Source organism: Leptosomus discolor, chromosome 4 (genome assembly GCF_034619465.1).
Source record: "Leptosomus discolor isolate bLepDis1 chromosome 4, bLepDis1.hap2, whole genome shotgun sequence".
NCBI lineage: Eukaryota > Metazoa > Chordata > Aves > Leptosomiformes > Leptosomidae > Leptosomus > Leptosomus discolor.
Genome location: NC_141394.1, coordinates 72790991 through 72804434, shown reverse-complemented (window position 1 = coordinate 72804434; position 13444 = coordinate 72790991). Strand labels below are relative to the sequence as shown.

Genomic DNA, 13444 nt, shown 5'->3' with positions numbered 1-13444 from the left:
CCATGTTATGAATGAATGAAGAAAAATTTACTGATACTAGAACAAGCTTTCACTGTATAATCGTAAATGTTCTGCTGCTCCCAGAAGTGTTGAATATTTTACTGTTTGCAGTAAATCAAATGACAACTACAGGCTTCTTTTGCATTTTTTGGAGTTGTGATAGAATCTGTGATTTTTGTCCTGAAATAACACCAGTGTCACACTACTGCTTCAGTCACAATCATCCCAATATCACCAAATTTTCTGCTAGAATATGCAAGATGTCAGAGATGATTGATGCTTTGGTACAAATTGTCAGCACTCAGGGACCTGTGGGCCCAGAGAAGTGAATGGGCCTCTGTGAGCAAATAGAGGACTGGATCCTGAAGATTCTGCTCTTTTCCTATATACATATTTAACTGTTGTTAATGTTGAAGCTGACCTTTAGATCACAGCTGTAATCTGAAAATTCAGTTTACGAAGTGGTCCTTTTATTTCCCTTTTATGGTTCTAATAGATTATATTAACACAAGCATCCTAGTACTTACTATTGCAATGGCAAACCTTAGTCTAGAATCTAAAAATGAAGATGTGATGTATCATGCGTTCTGTTGTGCCTCCTCCAGCAGGGCAGGTTCTGTATGTACTGGTAAGTGAAGCAATGTCTGGGAATGTTCACAGGTGCATTTAATTTATACTAGTACAGGTATAGCCAGTGTGGCAGCAGGCGTAGCTTTCAGTCTTGCAAGTCTCCTGAAGAACTGAGTGAGATTCAATTGTATGTGAACGTTTAATGATAATTTAATGAACCTTTCTTTTAAAGACCCCTATAAAAGTTCCAGTGGTTAGAAATCACAAGGATTTATAGTTTGATGCCATATCCCTTTATATCTCAGCAAGCAGGGAAAGGAGGCCACCAGTTCCAGACAATGTAGATAGCGACACTGTTACCAGAAGACCATGTGGGAGAAGACACAAAAAAAGAAGTTTTATTAGACCTAGAATTGTTGGGGGATCTTCATCTCTGCCTGGATCTCATCCCTGGACAGCAGCTATATATATTGGAGAGAGTTTCTGTGGTGGAAGCCTTATTCAGACTTGCTGGGTTGTGTCAGCAGCACACTGCTTTGCTAACAGGTAAAGTCGGCCGTTAGTATGACAGCGGGTCCTCTCCTCCACATAGTCACCATTTGCTTGTGACTCACAACAAACCTGAACCGAAACAAGTAAGAAAGAAGATGAGATTATAAAAGACCAAGGAGTTCTGGCAATTTGAATGACGTTCGAGAGCTAACAAATGGCTTGGAGTCCTATTATCTCATAAGCCCTTATCTTGTTCCTTAAGGAGTCTCAAAGAAGGTAAATGACCCAATTGAAGGAATAAGGTAGGGTGGAGCAGGACATAGGATGGGAGCTTGCATGTGCAGGCATCTGCAGGGGGATATAAGTATTTCTCTTCTCAGTTGCCTTTTTGAACATTTACGCCTGCTTTGAGATGTAACAGAGACGACTATGCTCACTGCTGTGTTTTGTTCAAAAAGACACAGCCAAGCAATGATTTATCAGAGACAATAAATTACCGTTGGTTGACACAGATAGAGGGGGCTAAGCTTTACAAAAAGCCAAGGGGAAGAGCTGAACTGTTGATTTTTTAAGGCTGATTTCCCTGAGATGCGTTTTGGGGTTTTTTTTGGGTTTTTTGAGTTTTTTGGCCTCCAGCTGTTAGGACACGGGAGAAAGTATTGACTATAGGATGCTCTTACTTTATTCTAAATATTTAATTCTTTACAAATGCTGAATGCTTTCCCTGATTTCAGTTTGATCGCATTGATGGGAAAAATATTACATCATTTCATACCCATTGTTCCTTTTGCATAGTAAAGAAGCCAAGAGAAACTGAAAACCTCCTGCCAGAATACATACACTGATAGCTTGTGGAGCTAATAATACCATTGTGAATGCTCTACTGAAGTATTTGGAGCTCGAGCCACAACGCATTTGTTTTTCAAATGTTGTGAAATAGCTACTAACTTTGGCAGCTATTCAGGACATTTCCACCCACTTCCAGCTGGTGGTTTGGTACATACAGATTTTCCATAATTGCTGCATTGTAATTTGCACTCTTCCGTATGTTTAGTACCTCTGTTAGCCACAATTTCAACTGTTTTCCGCTAGGCGACAATAGATACCTGTGCAGCTATCTTGATTTCCATAACCCCTCATGTTTTATTTCTTTTCCTTAATGAACCACCTGTAAGTCATAGTAAGACCATTCAGTGCCTTTAAAATCTATTTTAAATACTATTCTGGGAAGCAAACTTCCACTTTGTTTTACAGGCCCAAAATCTGATTTTCGAGGGGCTTGGTTTACCACTGCAAGAACACTGAGAAAATCCTGGCCTTGCATATTTGCGCTTTCCTTTGTTAATAAGCATAGTTATTGTTGCAGACTAACTGCTGGCTCTCTGTGTTGCAAATAGTTAGAATCTCTTTCCTTTAAGTACATTACCGTTGATCATTGCTTTGTGCTTGGTACTGGAAGAAAATCCACAGTGTTTTTTATCTGACGGGTGCTACTGATGCACAGAAACACAACTAGGGAAACTGCTATGATGTTGACCACTCTGCATCTGTTCATGATGCATGACAGCAGGTATTTTCTACTGCTGCACTGGATAAAAAACCATGAGCGCTCTGATGTTGAAAACACTTGCTAACTGTATTCATTGTAGACTTATGCACATGCAGATCAATTTGGTTTTAAAGCAAGAGTGGCATTTGAATCTCATTGCTTTTAAAGCTAGAGAATATACTGTCTTTCCAAACACTTCCTGATTATTCCCAAATGCCTCATTCTTCCCAACTGTTATACTGCTTCTTATTAGTTTTCTGTCCTAGGACACTGGATATGAGAGGACTGTGGTCTTTTTAAAATAAACATACAATGGCTGTAAAAGATGGTGTGAAATACAAAAACTGTATTTTCCTCTGAGTGTGGTTTTTCCCATTAGATCAGTGTGCTGTTGGGATCTTCGTCCACCAAGTTGCTTTTGATTCTAGACAACAGATTTAACATAGATCAATCTAATCTCAGAGCAGAAATGGTGACAGCTCTTAGGTGGAAGCTGCCCAGATATTCCTGAGTTGTCAGCTTGGCAGCTTTAAAATCTTGACCCATACCTGTAAAAAAGAGCCTGGTTTCCCAGAGAAATGAAATATCCACACTGACTCATTTTTGGTCCCTTCTTCCTAAGTAATTTTTGTACTCATTGGCAAAGTCTGGTTGAAGTTGACTCAGTTAAGTTTCTAGAACAAGAAGTGCTTACAGCCCCTGAAGATGCTTGTTAGCCAGAGAGCAGCGGGGCAGCAGTGCCTGTGCTTGCCTTTGTCTTCTGTCAAGGAGCAGCAGCCTTTAATTAGGTTAATCAGGACCCACAGAGCCTGGGACTCACTGTAACGTTAGTCTTCTTTTCCCTGGCCCCGAGTAGGTAGGAAGCCTGGGAAACAGGTCAAGGCATTATAAGAGGGTAAATAATGGATGTGATGGGGGGGGAGGGGGGTTGGTTATATAAAAGTTCATGAGATACACAGCCATTAGAAATTAGGCTTCATTTGTACTGCTAATCACAAATTGCTTATTCTCTCTTTTGTACTACAGTCCACTAAAATCCACTATTAGAGTAGTTCTGGGTCAGCATATATTTAATAAAACGACTGATATAACACAAACATTTGAAATAGAGAAATACATCTTGCATCCTCAGTATTCTGTGTTCAACCCTACTGAACATGATATTGGTGAGTATTTGTGTTATTACGGTTTTATTTTCTGTTTACTCAGTTTAGTTTCGAGTTTAGTTGATCTATCAAAAACTGCCTTCATAGTGGAAAAATCACAGATATTAGGAAAGGCTTTCAAAGACAGAGCGTTCTTAGTTCTACCAGAGTTATAACAACATCTGGAAGCTAGACAAATTCAGATGAGAAATAAATTGCAAATTTTAAATAATTACAATAATTAGGCTTTGGAGCAATTTACCTAGATGTATGGCAGATTCATCATCACTTCAAGTCTTTGTGGCATTAGGCATTTTTTCAAATGAACCAGAAACTGTGGGCTTGATACAGGAATTACTTGGTAAAATTCTATTGTCTGTATTGTATAGGGAATCTGATGAGATGAATATAATAGCCCCATCTGCTCTGAAAATCTGTTACTAAGAATCATTTTTTACACAGAGATAGATTTAAAAATCAGCTGTCTTACCAGTCAAAAGTTAAAAGCCCTTCTGATTGACCTTATAATATTAGTCAGAATGACAATGGAACAGCAACTCACTTCTTATTTTCCGATCTGCTCTGGTGGAAGGTGGCACATCACCCCAGGGTATCAAGCTGTATGAGTACTTTGTCCATGAGACTATTTAATAGCCTGGCATCGGGGTTATTTTAGGTCAGGCATGTACTGGCTTTTTTTGCTCCCACATGGTGAATATTTTCCACTCTGTAGCAAAAAGCATTCAGCTTCTGTGTTGGTGGTACCTCTATTACAGTGTACCAGAAGACAAACAGGATTTGGGTATTACTCCTCTCTTAAATATCCTGGTGTAAACCACTGTTGTCACTTTGAGATCTCCTTGAATTATGCTGAAATTTAGCATGCCTTACCAATGTGCAGTGTCCAAATCTAGGGTCAGCTGAACATGGCCTAAGACAAGCCAAGTTGCAAAAACAAACAAGCAGAGAGAAACTGGAGGAGAAAGATGTAGGGGCACGTTCTGCCCTGTCAGTGATTTCTATTGATGCAGCAGAAGAGTGATTTCCTGCTGAAAATGCTTTTACAAAGGAAACAAACTATTACACGAATATTTGCTGAGAAGTTTGGGGGATTCAGAAACAGGCAGAGTTGGTGGGGAAGAGGAGGAAGGCAAAGAAGAGCAAGCTGCTGAGTGCTGGAGCACAGTTTGTGTGGGCTTCTCAGCCTGTGAGATACTCTTTACACGTTCCACAGAGGCCAAAAATTGTAGTCAGTAGAGAAATAAGACTATCCAGTGGGATCTCTTGCTTTCCACACAGCTGTGCTCGGAAGACCTGGAGCTTCCAAAAGGCATGATGTGAAGCTTTGATAAGTGTGTCCACATCACCTCAGCTGTGTTCTCTTTGAGAAGTGTGCCCAAATCCAACATGCTGCCCTTGTTACATCAAGCACAGAGGAGGCTCCGTTGCTCTACAGCCAAACACAGGGGGTTTGCTACAGGGGAACCAACGCTTCTGCTACTTTTGAGATCTTCTTTCAGTATCAAGCTCATGATGCTGCACCGCTCTCTATTTACACTGTTTTCAGCTCCATGAGGGGATAGTAAAGGTCATGTAGGTTGTGTAATTCTTTGTAGCTTTCAGAAGCGTGGCTTTGAAATATCCTGATTTTTTATTCCTTAATTTTCAAGATCTTGAATTTTGCTGAACTCAGTGATAACAGAGCATGAAATACACCATCTCTTGCACTAATTATTTTTTTAAATAAAATTGGAATTAGGCAGGTGGCCAGACTTTCAGAAGCAGTGAGCACTTGCACATCCCACTTATTTCAGCTGAAAGTTGTGGATATGTCACTGTTATTTAACTTTAAGGTGGGAGGAGACATATGTATTTTCTGTCTTCCCCCTTCTCTACAAAGGCAGTGAAGCAAATCTGCTCAGTGAGTGCAGCATAAAATAAATATTCCCACAAGGGGAGTAGCTGAATGTTTCAGCCTTCAATTTGCTGTGAAATCAGGTGCTGTTGAGATGAGTCTGTCTGTCTTTGATTGAAATATCTTAATTAAGAGAGGCCTAAGGGATAATTAAAGTTGTATCTGACACCCATTGCTGCCAATCCTATTAAAGAAAGGGAACAGTCCCTTTATTCCTCCTATATTTTCTGTTCTGCAGCTTTGATTAAGCTGAAGAAGAATGGTCAACGTTGTGCCACCAAGTCCCAGTTTGTTCAGCCCATCTGCTTGCCGGAAAGTAACACTGTTTTTCCTGACCAGTTCAAATGTCAGGCCTCTGGATGGGGACACAAGCATGAGAGTGAGTAAAACGAGAGTTAGTGTCTGTATAAAAAACTGATGATAATTAAAACATAATGCTCAAGTGTATGTTATACAACTGACGGGTAAAATATTTTCCAGGGGACTTCTGGTGGGATTCTTTTTACCTACCCTAAGGTATTTACCATGCTTACATCTGAAAAAGTCATCCTGAACTTCCTTTATCATCCTTGGAATTTAGAGTGTGGTTCCCTTGACCAAATGTTTGTGTCTATTTTAGGATGAGATGAGCTACGAGCTAGCTAGATCGTGGACTGGGAGGTGAGCAAGTAGCTCAGTTGTAGGTGCCAGCAACTTGACGCCTTAGTTGAGTGAATCCTACCCCTGGTTTCTCAAAGTAGATAGCAAAGACTGCACACCAAACATAACCAACTTACTGGTCTGTGATGGAGGAGATCTTTACCTTCACCAGCGAGAAACTTCAGAAACATCTACAGGAGACAGACAGATAGACTTTGGGTTAAGAAGTGCTTACATTCAGCTTTAGAAACCCATCTTATCCTTTCAGATGAAGAATTTCAGGATTATGAGGCTTGGCCATTCTGCTTTGATGTGGAGATAGCAGAGATGTATGTAGGTAGATGAGCTGGCTGTCTCATTTTGGTAGGAGATTTAGTATAAGCAAATGTTGTCCTGGTGTAAGTGTGTAGTCTAAAGGCAAAAAGAAGTAATGGAGCCTTTGACAAATTGATGATTTGGTATCACATCCGGAAAGAGGAGAGGACAGGAATTGTGAAGGACTGTACCTGCATCTCTAGGAAATGAGAGCACCCGAAGTGGATTAATGTCTGGACACAGCATCTGACTGGAGGAGCAGAAAGTGATCCTATCACTAGAAAAATTATCTTTTAAAGAGAATGCACAACATGAATATGACTGAGAGGTGTTAAGTGTGTTTATGTTGTATTGTGCATTGTGTTTTCATGTTTCATTCTTCACATTCTATAAAAATAACTTTCTTTTCCTCTCTGGGAATTTTTTAAAGATGTATCTGCTTATTCACACGTCCTGCAAGAAACACTGATTCCGATTATTCCTGAGGAGAAGTGCAGAAGCCCTGAAATTTATGGAACAGAAATCACTGAAAATATGTTCTGCGCTGGCTACTTTGATAGCAAATCTGATGCTTGTCAGGTAATGTGAGTCATCTCTAGGCAGAGAATATAAATGTATATTATTGCCAGAAATGTTGCACTGCTACAGTGCTTACTTTTGACATTACATTTTTCCTAAAGAAAAGAAATGTTCCTAAAGAAAAGAAGCTTATGTGACTGCACTGTTTGCTTCCACCTTCATTTTTTTTACCTATTCAATGTCAATTAAGTTCTACAGAAGGGCAAAAAAACGGTGTTATATTCCTCCTACCTTCATAAAAGGCAGTGGCTATGCACTGGAGGGTGAGCTGCTTTAGCTCCTGGCCCAGCTTGCAGTGTGATGGCAACAGTTCGCTGGCCAGCTGGCCGGGATGCGCTGGCAGGCCAACCAGCATGTACCTGTGCAGAGCCAAATCCCCGAGTGGCTGCCTCTTGCCTGGATGGAGATAAGTATACCTGGGTAGGAGGTGGGGAACAGTGACGAGGTTTGGAGGAGGAGGGAGCTGAGATTACTACAGTGGATGGGGTATAATGGTGAAGGATACCAGTCAATTGGAAATTGTGTTTCACGATTTCAGTCCTTCATGGAATGACCTCGTGCTTTTACTACTTAGAATCTCTTTTTGAATTCTGTCACACCTTGGCTCTGAATAAGGATGCAGCATTGTTGTGGTGATGGATAAGACTATTTTTAAAATGAAGGATCAGATTATTCCTTAAGCAAACCTTCATTTTGAAGGAGGAGGGTTATGCTCTATTAGCATAAATTTGGGAACAGGCAGCACATAACTACTAACTGGCAGCAAGATTAAGTAAAGCAACGAATATCGTGTATACTGTGTGCTGGAACCCCTATAAAGATCATAAAAACGTCCAAAGGAAGGTGTCAAGAGTGAAATGGCAGCAACCAGCAGTGGCTCGAGATTTCCAGGACAAGGCCGAGAACTGATTGTAGTTATTGGCTGCAAGTGTTTGTTCTAGAGAACTAGAAACTACCTTGCTTGCTCAGTTTTCCTTGCCTTACCGAGGAAGTACAAATAGAAGATGCAGCATTATAGCTGGTTCTCGCTCCCTGCCCTGGAAAAACAGAGCTGATCAGGAATAAGAGGGAGAAAGAAGAAAGCAGAGGGAAGGAGAGAGGAGCTGCACAAAGACCAATGGTCTGGAGAGAGTTGCAAAGTCTGAGCAACAGTGATTTAGGGTCACAGATGTTGCTGGAGAACAGTGCTTGTGGAATGAAATCATCATTAGCAAATCAACAATTTGTTTTTTTCCTGTTGGCAGACTTGTAGTGCGGTCTAAGGAGAAATGGTGTAGACCACTTAATGTCACAACAAATGTAGCTGACCTCTGAGTTTTCTTAATGTATGCTTAGGAAATTAAACTATAAACCATCTGTTATGCATTAAAATATTTCAAGATCAAGAAATACCAAGAAGATAATGTGTTTTGCTTGATTATCTTTTGAAGATTTTCTTGGAGAATTTTTTTTTTAAAAAAAAAATCAGTGCATTGATACCAAAATTGCAATTGGTGAGATAAGTTATGGAGAAATAAGCAAGGTTCTGAGAAGTAAATTGATCTCAGATGCAAGACTTCATTTGATGTCTCTTATTTGTCACAGAAATCTCCTAGTACAAAGGCAACACAATTTTCCTACCTACTTTGCTCTGAAGGGATTTTCTTTTCAAATAGAAAAATAAATATTTCTCCTTAGTCCCAAATAACTATAGTGGTGGCTCCTTTCACCAGTACTGTTTAATAAGTCACATTTTTCTTCTAATTTCTAACATTTTATTTTTTGTAGAAAGTCAGTCTAAGAGTAATAATAATAAAAACCCCTTTCCTGAAGGCTTGCAAGCTTTTAAATAAGTAGAAGTGTTCCAAATTCATCCTTGCTGTAGTATGTCATCAAACATTATGTTGGTCTTATTTTCGGTTTATGGATTTAAAGTAAACACTCAGTAGCATCAAATTCAACAGATGCAAAAACCCCATATGCCCCATAAAATTGTAGCATCCCACAGTCAAATGGAAAAGTGTGCGTATGCAATACTTTTCTTTGAAAACATTCATGATCTCTGACAGTTGCAACAAATTGCACTGAGAAACTCCAAATATTCTCTGCCTTATGCAATCTGTCCATGCAGTGCCCATATTACAACACAGTGTAAGCCTCAAAAACTTGCTTACTCCCAATGAAAGTGACCCAAATCAACTGTGCTTTTCAGTGGGTGTCTGAATCTAAAAGAATTTCAGATTTTTAAACAAAATCTGATATTTTGATACTTCTGCTCAATGTGGAGTTAAAAAATCCCACCCTTATATTAGAGGTGAATATGACTAAAAAATCTTTCTATAATGAAACTTGACTCGACCATTCCTTCCATATTATATTTTTTTTAGTTTAAATCTCACACGCAAACATTCTTAATTTAGGACTTTCCCAAACTGGTCTTTTTTCTGACTGCTTTCTATCAAATTAGATAATCTTTGCTTACTTTTAACCCAGGGGGATTCTGGTGGACCTCTGGCCTGTGAGAAAAATGAAATCTCTTACCTCTATGGAATTATCAGCTGGGGAGACGGCTGTGGCAGAGTCAACAAACCTGGAGTATATACACGAGTGACGAACTATGTGAACTGGATTAATGAGAAAATAGCCCCCCGAAAAACTAGTTGAAGAGTTAAGTATGCTAATATTTGAAGCAGGGTTCAGGAGTCTCTTGGTTTCATTAAAGTGGCATAAATATTTTATTATAAGCTAGTATGAAAACTCTTGTGGTAATTGTTAGCAATTCCAAACCAGACCACCAAAAGTAGGCCTACTTCATCTGATGTCAGCATCCTTGATCTAGAACTTTAAGGCTGTGGATTACTCAATATGTGAGACTGTCTTTATTTGGCTTAATGACACAAACACATCCAGACAGTGCACCAAAATCTACACCTATCTGTCTACTTGGTGGACTACATAAAAAGGGATTTGAATGTGTTTGTGCAGTTTCTGATGGAGGTGTCATCCCCCAAACCAACCTGTAACAACATTGTCCTTGTATTCTCAGATGAGAGAAAAAGATACAGAGGAGGAGCACCAAAAATGAAATTCCTTTCCCCTCAGAAGTGATCTCTTCAAGGTCAGGTTGAGAGACACCAACAGAGCAACATAGGTGAAGCTGTTCCTCAGCTAACTGCAACAAACCAGGTCTTGGGGAAAAAAACCAGAGGGGTTAGGTTCTTGTTCAACCAAACATGTAAGCATATTTTTATGCTCCACTCACATAAAATCAGGAACATGCTTCAGACCTCTGCTGAATCTGGCATGCAATTTTCCAGCAAGGTTAATACCACACCTCCTGAGAGCACAAAGTTTCTTGCTGAAAAATGTTGGAAGTCAGAGCACCTGATTTCAGGCCAATGCAGTTAGGACCTTTTGCAGACTGTGACCTGCTCCTCACCCTGAGGATAGCAGTGGAAATACTTCACCTTGATGATGAATGCCTAAACATTTCTTAAATTTGACAATGTTTTGAAGATGCCTTAGGTTTTGTACTAACAAGTTGTTCAACTGTTTAGATAATTCAGAAAGGAGGTTTCTCTAATGGATTTTTAAACTGGATGGCTGAGGGAGCAGCTTGACATTTTCCTTGGGGAATTGGTGATATCATAAACCACAGGCTTTGCTGTCATGGTCTGTGGAATTGTTATGGGAACAATCAACGAAATTATTACAATATATAGGTGTTTAGAGGTAGTGGACAGCTGTGTTAGCAAAAAAGGCAGAAAATGATTCAACAAAACAATCTGTCTGTTAAATAAGAATGGAAAATTATAACTATTATTTTTTTTTCAATTACAGGGAACCTTTAGCCATGTCATATGTACATTTGGAAGTGTTGATGTGAAATGTGTTTCTTCTCTGATAGTGATAATTTTTGAATTCTCTTAAGTGTTTCAAGCAAAGCTGTGCTTTAAGACAGAGAATTTTAAAGTGGTACCTAGATACTCAGGTATGTGTTTTGTTTTACAGTACCGTCAGTGTCTTCACAGGTTTCTTAGTTGTGGTGAGTGATTTCTGCAGTTAAAAGAAACTTTGTAAGGAAAAATAACCAAAACCTGAATTTGTGTAAGTACAAATATATAACAAAGCTAATCTAGATAAATTATGTAAATTGTTTAATAAAAATGTTTACCCTCTGTTTCTTGGACTTAGTCTGTTACGTATACAGTTACAATTAAATCTTCGAATCCCTCTGTAGGTTGTTCAACAGGTTGACAGCTGGTAGAAGAATGAAATAACATTTCTCTGTGCCAGAAGGCATCTGAAAAGCTCTACCTAAGGATCAATTTCAGCTGATGGTGCTCCCAGTTTTATGCAAATGTTACACGAATTTCTAGTAGACAGATGTAAGAGCTTAGATATGATTTTCAGCTAAAATACTGTGAATACTAAGATCAAAGTCTTTAGTTTGTTTTTCTGAAGCACTAAACACTAGCTTCAAAAATTGAGATCCTCCTCTGGGTTCTTCATTCCCAAACTAGCTGAAGACTCTTGTTGTCTGGCTTTGCCTTCCTGGCCATCTGCGGAACGAGTCTGGTTTGCTTAAGTCCATGAAATGAATGTGACTGTGTAACAAGACTGACTGTACCTGCTGCTGAAAGACAAGCACAAAACCAATGTCAATGAAGTGTTTACTCTTCTTTGGAAGGGATTTGTTTGAAACTGGTTTCCACACAAAGCTTATGCAATTCTAAACGTCCACATCTTTTCTGTGATTTCAGTTTCAGTTTGAAATTAATGTCCATCCACACTGTGCATGCTTTTAATCTGGTAGTTTTGTGTTATAGACATTCTCTCAGTCTTCTCTGGCTGTAAAGAACACGGCTGTTTGACAGGAAGGGTGTTAGACTGGTGTTTCTGATGATTTGTGTAGAGCTTTTTAGCTGTCCTGTTTTCAAAGTCTATGCTGCTTATATCAGTATATAACAACACCAACGGAATTGATAAAACTTTTTTTTCTAGATATATTGAATGTTCACAAGTGAAACAGTCTGTTTTCTGCCCTCAAAGGTCTAAATGACAAACCTTCAGTCGATGTTGTCATACCTTGAATGCATTAAAATTAATTTGTGGCTTTCAAAGCAGCCTGTTTGTCCACTGTAACTACATTGATTTGATGGAACTAAATTTCATCACAGTAGTGTCTGCTGTATGGTGACTAGCACTGTATTAAATCCACAAACCCAGACTAGGGATGGCAAGGAAATGTCCTGGTTAAGTGAGAGGCCCTCGCCTGACCTCTCACACCCCTGACATTGGTGACATTCCTATGGGGCACTCCAGCACCCTCTTCTTCCTGCCTTTTTGTTGAGCATTACCTCATGGAAACTCATCCTCCCTATTTTTCTCCTCCCTTTAGGTGCTTATTGCTTTGGTTAAAATGAAAATCTAGCTTAAATTTCCTAATGACATTTTACCTGATACTTTTCCTAACATTTATATTGAAATTGAATTAGAATGCAAAGCCAGTTGAACAAACACGTCCCTAATTCATTATGAAACACACTTAAAGACGGTTTTATTAAATTATATGTTATTCCATGCAAACTGACCAATTCAAAGGGAAGAAATAAATGCAAACATCTAAAACCCCCTTCTATTATGCTATTGAAGGGAAAATGTGCTGTGGTGCTGTTTTAAACAAGCTGAAGGACTAATTACCATCAAATAAGATGCAGAAGGAATATTTTTAGAACAATGGACTCTAATTAGTCCATTGCTCTTTGAAATAAATCTGAGGACATCATTAACACATCTTATTCCATTAATTGTAGCTGCTCTGGGTTTGGTGCAAGTGGGTTGGTATCTTGTGACAGTTGCATTGCACAGAGGGGAAAAAAAAAAAAAAAAAAAAAAAAAAAAGAGTATTTTTATTAGGGACAGCTGGCTCTACGTCTACGTTGAAAGAGAAATTTGGGCGTTACAAGGAAGCCGCTGGCTCGGGGGTGTTTCGGCCCGCCGGCGCCAGGCCCCGCTCCGCGGAGCCGGAGGGCGAAGCGAGTCCGGTCCAGGCTTTCCCGCCGGCCCCGGCCGCAGGGCTGCCTCGGCGGTCAGCTGCAAAGCCCGGAGCGGGATCGGGGCGGGGGTCGCGCCTGGAGCGGATCGGCTGGGGCGGCCCCTGTCGCACTCCGGGCACCCCGAGTCCCGCCTCCGGCCACCGAAACCCTGGAGAAAAAAAAAAAAAAATTAAAAAAACCCACGCCACAGTAAAATACATGA

General features: G+C 39.7%; 1 protein-coding gene across 2 annotated transcripts in view; it reads left to right on the top strand.

Moving 5' to 3' along the window:
- HGFAC (HGF activator) overlaps positions 1-9847 on the top strand; it is a 41470-nt gene extending 31623 nt beyond the window's left edge. For both annotated transcript variants that reach the window (XM_009956283.2, XM_086464447.1), the window contains exons 10-14: positions 876-1116; positions 3638-3777; positions 5910-6050; positions 7056-7204; positions 9677-9847. In XM_009956283.2, the coding sequence (XP_009954585.2) occupies positions 876-1116; positions 3638-3777; positions 5910-6050; positions 7056-7204; positions 9677-9847 (842 nt within the window). The remainder of the gene's footprint in view (positions 1-875; positions 1117-3637; positions 3778-5909; positions 6051-7055; positions 7205-9676) is intronic.
- Positions 9848-13444: the final 3597 nt, after the last annotated feature.